This window comes from Salvelinus sp. IW2-2015, linkage group LG20 (assembly GCF_002910315.2).
Source record: "Salvelinus sp. IW2-2015 linkage group LG20, ASM291031v2, whole genome shotgun sequence".
In the NCBI taxonomy this organism is placed as follows: domain Eukaryota; kingdom Metazoa; phylum Chordata; class Actinopteri; order Salmoniformes; family Salmonidae; genus Salvelinus; species Salvelinus sp. IW2-2015.
In genome coordinates this window covers 57,279,945-57,287,221 of record NC_036860.1, presented here as the reverse complement: position 1 = coordinate 57,287,221, position 7,277 = coordinate 57,279,945, and the positions used below count along the sequence as shown (strand labels likewise).

General features: G+C 42.2%; 1 protein-coding gene across 3 annotated transcripts; it reads left to right on the top strand.

The window, feature by feature from the left end:
- Window positions 1-1,393: 1,393 nt before the first annotated feature.
- On the top strand, window positions 1,394-6,814 carry LOC111980999 (bone morphogenetic protein 10-like). 3 transcript variants are annotated; one of them, XM_024012106.2, is made up of 3 exons: window positions 1,394-1,946; window positions 2,671-3,694; window positions 5,970-6,814. In XM_024012106.2, exons 1-3 carry the CDS (start codon window positions 1,754-1,756, stop codon window positions 6,010-6,012), a joined length of 1,260 nt encoding a protein of 419 aa, XP_023867874.1. In that variant the 5' UTR covers window positions 1,394-1,753; the 3' UTR covers window positions 6,013-6,814. The 3 variants fall into 3 exon arrangements, with proteins under 3 accessions (XP_023867874.1, XP_023867872.1, XP_023867873.1); XM_024012104.2 differs by having other exon boundaries at window positions 1,394-2,111; XM_024012105.2 differs by having other exon boundaries at window positions 1,395-2,111; window positions 2,671-6,814.
- The last annotated feature ends 463 nt before the right edge of the window (window positions 6,815-7,277 follow it).

Sequence of the window (7,277 nt, the reverse complement as noted above, 5' to 3'; positions counted from 1 at the left end):
ATGAAGCTGGTTGAGAGAATACCAAGAGTGTGCAAAGCTGTCATCAAGGTAAAGGGTGGCTACTTTGAAGAATCTCAAATATAAAATATATTTTGATTTGTTTAACACTTTTTTGGTTACTACATGATTCATATGTGTTATTTCATAGTTTTGATATCTTCACTATTATTCTACAATGTAGAAAATAGTAAAAATAAAGAAAAACCCTGCAATGATTAGGTGTGTCCAAACTTTTGACTGGTACTGTAAGTACGGAGGGACTGCACTGAGCACTATGAAGGTGTCTGCCCAATGAAATGCCACTGCCCCAGAGGTTGTCGTTATGCAGCACAGCAGGTAGGCTACACCACAGAGGGCTTCATTAAAATCAGCTGTGAGATGTCAATCAATAGATAATATCTGTTTATCAAGATAATTTGAAGTTTTGAAATTGCTCTTGCAGATTGTAGATGGTGCTTATTAATTCGTTTTTAATCTAATCAAGAAATGTCACGACACATCTAATCAAGAAGTGTATTGACACACTAATGTTTATTGTTGAATATGACAACTACTGATAAGCAGAATTTGTTGGGGCATGAACTCTGCAAGGTGTCGAAAGCATTCCACAGGGATGCTAGCCAATGTTGACTCCAATGCTTCCCATAGTTGTGTCAAGATGGCTGGATGTCCTTTGGATGGTGGACCATTCAAACCGGTGCACCTGGCACCTACTAGCATATCAAAGGCACTTAAATATTTTGTCTTGCCCATTCACCCTCTAAATGGCAAACATACACAAACCATGTCTCAATTGTCTCATGGCTTAAAAACTTTAACTTGTCTCCTCCCGTTCATCTACACTGATTAAAGTGGATTTAACAAGTGACATTGATAAGGGATCATAGCTTTCACCTGGATTTACCTGGTCAGTCTGTCATTGAGAGAGCATAAATGTTTTGTAGACTCAGTGTACTGTACAGTAACCTGAAGAAAGGAAAGCGCTGTCATGGATCTATGGTCTCTGGATATACTCTGACCTCTTGTGGGACACCTGCAGCACTGCATTAGATTGTTAATGACAGTGTTACGAGTTATGATCCTTTCTAATTCCCTTTTCAGCCTGCATCACCCAACGAGATTGAGAGGTTATCCCAGAGGTTACTCTTTCCAAGAAAATACATGAATGCTGATATCCAGTGCCCTCACTCAGATGTCATAAATAAATACAAAGTTTATCCTACAAGCATAAAGAAACAGATATCACATTGTAGGTTAAAGAGAATTTAAGCTGAAAGTTGTGTATACAAGTCTCCCATCAGCAGTGGTCCATGAACAACCAGAGAAAGCACACACGCAAATGAGTAGATAGAAGATGAGTGGAGTTGGAGTTAGTGGTCGTCAGCAGGCCGGCTGGCCCAGAGAGAGGCAGGGTGCGGTAGATAGAAGATGAGTGGAGTTGGAGTTAGTGGTCGTCAGCAGGCCGGCTGGCCCAGAGAGAGGCAGGGTGCGAGCAGAGCCCAAGTGACATCTCCAACATGTCAGCACAGTGAGGTGGACAACACATCCCGCCCTGCCCTCTGCACCCAATCACAAGATCAACAAGGACAAAGCTGTTTTCCCTCGACCCCCACACCACCCTGTCAGCCCCGAGACAAACTGCCGTTGGATAGGGTGGAACTGTTCCGCAGGTATCCTCTGCTGAGGATCCTATTCTATTTCCATACTTGATACTCATCCTTTGGACCTGAACTTGACTTTGACTCAGGCAGTCATGGTTACTCCAGTGTTCTCCATACTGGGCTATATCTACTCTCTGAGCCTCCTGCCTCTGCTGCTGCCTGGTTCAAGCCAGGGCAGTCCCATCATGTCACCTGAGGAGTTTCGAAGGGGCCCTGGGGCTAGAAGTCTGGTGGATACCTCCATGTTGGAGCAGAATGAAGACCTGGACATGCAGGACTTTCAGGGTCAGTTTCTGTCCACGTTGAACCTCACAGAGCTGGGCCCCCGGCCAAGGCCCCGTGCAGCCCGTAAAGAGCCACCAGAATACATGCTGGAACTGTACAACCGCTTTTCCAACGATCGCACGGCCATGCCCTCTGCCAACATAGTGCGTAGTTTCAAGAATGAAGGTACAACATGTACTTATATTTGTCTGAAGACATTGTTTTTTAAATGTTTCTTTTCATCATTTTGAAAAAACTTATCTTTGGGTATGATTAATTGTTTATTTAGCTAACATTATAAAGCAACTCAAATTAACTTGAGAACAATAGCACTATACAATCTATTGACCAATACAACTTAAAAAGTATATTAAAAATGTACACTGATACTCAGCTGTTCTTTTAGAGAACTTAAGATTTGACTAACTGTAAATCACTCTTTGTTTGGATAACTGAGATTAACTTTAAATAATTCAAAGTGTTATGGAGTTTGCCTTAAATTTTGACAAAAATTAAATATGATATTTGCCCTTAAAGAAACTTTTATTAAATTGTAATTGGTTTAACAGTTACTTATTTCCTCTTCTTGAAGTCAAATTACATGATATGATTGCAATTCATTCTAACCATATAAAAAAGAGCTAAATTAAAAGCCTTATTATTGATGCATTATTTAATATAAAATTGATTAAATCCAATTTGAGTCTAAACCCAATTCAGACCTTCATTGATATTTTAATTCCAGATTCCTCCTTCTACAGTGTGACGGTCAGGGGCGTGAGGACACACCCCCTGCTGTTCAACATCTCCATCCCCCACCACGAGCACATCCTCACCGCCGAGCTCCGCCTCTACACCCTGGTTCAGAGGGATCGCAGATGCTATGCCGGCCTTGACCGCAAGGTGACCATCTACAAGATCCACGAGGGGGGGCACAGGAGGAAAGAAGAGGGGAGGGACGGAAGAAGGAATGAGCAGGAGACAGACAAAATGGAGGAAATGGAAGAGCTGGCAACCCGGCAATTCTACGGTAAAGACGATGCCTGGATTACCTTCGACCTGACCCATCAGGTCAACCTTTGGTGGAAGGCAGAGAGCTCCACCCACCGACTGGAGGTCCACATTGCAAGTCTGGGTTCTGATGGTGGGAAGACCCCCCAGGTCAGAGAAGAGGATGGAAGGAAAGAGTTGGTTGATGTGGATGTTGACATGGGCTCAGATGGTAAACACATGCCAGTGGTGATTGTGTTCTCAGATGATCAGAACAGAGACCATCGTGAGGAGGACAAGCGGGAGCTCAACCAGTTTACAGAACATGAGAATGACCTGCCGGCTGACCTGGAGCCGAGTCCACAGGCGAATTGGGGGTACCAGGCTGTGAGCGATGCTAGGAACACTGATGGAGAGGAGCTGGACGAGGAGACTCTCATGCAACTGCACTCCAACCTCATTTACGACACGCCTCCCCGAATCCGCCGCAACACCAAGGGTGACCCCTGTAAGAAGACCCCACTCTATGTGGAGTTTAAGGACATTGGCTGGGATACCTGGGTCATACAGCCCCTGGGCTATGAAGCCTATGAGTGCAATGGTGTATGCAACTACCCTATGACCTCTGAGGTCTCGCCTACCAAGCACGCCATTGTCCAGAGTCGGCTGAGCAGTAAGATTCCACAGAAGGCGTCACCAGCCTGCTGTGTTCCCACCAAGCTAGAGCCCATCTCACTCCTTTACGTCGAGGACGGAGGAGTGGTCACCTACATGCACAAGTACGAGGGCATGGTGGTGTCAGAATGCGGCTGTAGATAGTCATAGAACTGACTGTAGGTTCAGGAGAGAGGTATAGAGACTGTGGATTAACGTAGACTGAGTTGTCATCAATTTCACTATCAAGAAGAAAATCAGATCAAAAGTGCCTATTTGAAAATAATACATTTCTGCAATCATTAAGGATACTTGCTTTGTGAGCTATTAGCAGACATACAGTATAGTGTAAACAGAATGCATACAGTAAACCATATTAAGGCCATGAATAATTTCTATATCTATATTTTGCAGCATCAACTACATTGTATGACAAAGATAAACAGTGGAGGCGTAAATAGGAAGATGACAGAGCAAGAGGGTCCTGCCTGTATGGGCATTCAATTATGTACATTTGCCATTTGTAAAAGTACATTTCTTATTATATTGATATTATATAAATGCTATTTTAGAATGCCAGCAATATAATAATTTTTTAAAAAAGAAAAAAAAAGTGAAATGTGAATATCATGCTGTTCTTTGTAGTTTGTGATCATACATTTGACTTTCATTTTGGCGATATTGGTATGTACCGTCAGATATGCACAAAACTTTATTGGTTTAAGTAGCTCTTGGTTTAAATGGTTGGTCCTGTATGGCTTAGTTGGTAGAGTATGGCGCTTACCAGGTCAGTATTGTGGGTTTGATTCCTGTGTCCACCCATATGTAAAATGTATGCACGCATGACTCTTAAGTCGTGTCTGCTAAATGGCATATATTGTTATAATATATCATTATACAATGAGTGTACAAAACGTTAAGAACACCCCTTCCACACACACACACACAAAATGTTACCTATCCAGCTTCAATTCGTCAGGGCATGGACTTTACAAGGGGTCGAAAGCGTTCCACAGGGATGCTCGCCCATGTTGACTCCAATACTTCCCACAGTTGTGTCGAGTTGGCTGGATGTCCTTTGGGTGGTGGACCATTCTTGATACACACGGGAAACTGTTGAATGTGAAAAACCCAGCAGCGTTGCAGTTCTTCACACAAACCAATGCGCCTGGCATCTACTACCATACCCCGTTCAAAGACACTTAAATATTTTGTTGCCCATTCAGCCTCTGAATGGCACACATACACGATCCACGTCTCAATTGTCTCAAGGCTTAAAAATCCTTCATTAACCTGTCTCCTCCCCTTCATCTACACTGATTGAAGTGGATTTAATAAGTGTGATCAATAAGGGATCATAGCTTTCACCTGGATTCAGCTGGTCAGTCTATGTCATGGAGAGAGCAGGTGTTCATAATGTTTTGTACACTCAGTGTATATTATAAATGAAAGAAAAACTATAACAGATAACTCGTATATATCCTACATGCAAAGACAAAGAGGCGTATTCTAAAGCAGAGCAGAATAAATTGTGTTTGAAGTTTATTACAAATGTGAGTGCTTTCAGGGTTGGGTAGGTTTCTTTCTAAATGTAATACGTTAAAGTTACTATCAACCTGTCCAAAATTGCAGTCAGTAATGTAATGTCTAGATTACCCAAACTCAGTAACGTAATCTGATTACTCTTTTATTACTTTCCCCTTAAGTGGCATTAGAAGAAGACAAAGATTATCCATCAAACACATTTGGTTGTCATCAGAGGTCTCTGACTTGAGGTCAGACTCACTCAGGTGGAACAAACTTAAACTTGCATCTTTTTCCAATTCTGAATTGAATATCATTGAGAAAACAGAAAGGTGTCTTTTTTTATTTAACTAGGCAAGTCAACAAATTCTTATTTTCAATGACAGCATACTGTATTGTAAAAAATATATAATAATCCGCAAACACCCTTTCTGAATTTAAAAGTAATCCAAGAAGTGATCTAGTTTTTCAAAAGTATCTGTAATCAGATTACAATATGTTCGCTGGTAACGTAACTGATTACGGTTACCATTTCTTTGTAATCAGATTAAATGTAATCGATTATACGCAATCAGTTACTCCCCAACCCTGTGTGCTTCCATGATTGACTAGACATAGCCTAGTGAAATGTGTTAGAGATTACACTTTGTTTGAGGTTCTCCATTAAAGGCATGCAGACAAGCCAAGAATACAAGTGCACTACAGCAGAAGTGAACCTGAAATTAATATTGCTTTGAATAGAGTGGCATTGTGCAAAAAGGGCACTGAACAATGAACTTGCTATATGGACGACCTTTCAAGAGTGTTAAGTCAGAGAAGAGAATGTGAAAGCAAAGAAAAACAATACAAAAGTGTGATTACTTTTCTTTATTGCAGATCACGTTTGTCTCTGCAATACATCAAACCTCTCCAATTGTAGAAAACAGAAGCAGAAAGGTACAGATGATGCACAGAGCCATAGAGTAAGTTTGTTTGCTAAATGTTATTTTTCCTGAATACATAATACTGTCCATGTCCATAGAACCAAATGGTTGTTTCAAATCCATTCTATCCACTTATTTGTGGGGTAATCTATTTGCCCCAGTCTGACTCACACTCCCTCCCACCCCACAATCACACTTCCTTCTAAAGCCACATGCCACGCGAGCCGCTTTCTCCCCCTCCCCACCTCAATGTGATGGTGATAAAGAGGTGTCAGGGCCTGGAGACTTGTAGACCATCACTCAGGATGAGACGCTATTCCAAGTGGTGAGCAGTTGGGAGAGGGTGCTGTCAGATTCCTGGGCCCCAACACCAACAATCTCTATGGACAATCCACCCCCCAGCCAGCCTCTCTGTATTGGACGTTCTCTCTCTACCCACCACTGCCTCCCACCTCCCTTGTCTGACATGACCACTCGGCAGACCTAATCATGGCTTTGTCTACAGGACAGATGGAAAAACACATGTCACATCATTACCCAGTTTCTGTTGTCAGTGAACTGAAGGAGAGACAACCTCTATGGAATAACGCTGAATGACTGAGTCCAGATTTGCACTTCACTGCCATGCATTTGTGAATCACAACTATACTGTACTTACCTATGGGGCTGTTTCAGATATTATTTCAGAGTACTCACTTTATGAATTATGATGGTTATTTATTTTGTCAATTTCATTTGACATTTAATCCTGTGGCAATTAATTATCTTCAGGAAAAATAAACTGTTTTGCAGCATGAAGACATGGTTGGCATATGGTGTTGTTGAATTAAATTCCAGATCAAATCTCCAGAGTGTTGGATATGCACATAGACCTATGGTACATTTCCTTGACTTATAACAAATGACATACCTCCCTGTATCCCACTGCTGGCTTGCCTCTGAAGCTAAGCAGGGTTGGTCCTGGATGGGAAAGCCAGTAGGAGCCTCTCTTTTCTCTGATAAATAAAAAGATCCCAATGCCCCAGGTCAGTGATTGGGGACATTGCCCTGTGTAGGCTGCTTTGGATGGATGTTAAATGGGTGTCCTGACTCTCTGTGGTCACTAAAGATCCAACGGCACTTATTGTAGGGGTGTTAACCCTGGTGTCCTGGCAAAATTCCCAATCTCACCCTTAAACTATCATGGCCACCTAAAAACTCCTAGCTTCCAATTGGCTCATTCATCCTCCTCCTCCTCCCCCCTGTAACTATTCCCTAGGTT

What these genes read in the sequence shown, in the direction of transcription:
- LOC111980999 (XM_024012104.2), top strand. Translation starts at nt 1,754, where the DNA reads ATGGTTACTCCAGTGTTCTCCATACTGGGCTATATCTACTCTCTGAGC. An exon ending in GCGTAGTTTCAAGAATGAAG is followed by an intron (nt 2,112 to 2,670) that starts GTACAACATGTA and finishes TTTTAATTCCAG; the next exon opens with ATTCCTCCTTCTACAGTGTG. An exon ending in GTGGTCACCTACATGCACAA is followed by an intron (nt 3,695 to 5,969) that starts GTACGAGGGCAT and finishes TCTTTATTGCAG; the next exon opens with ATCACGTTTGTCTCTGCAAT.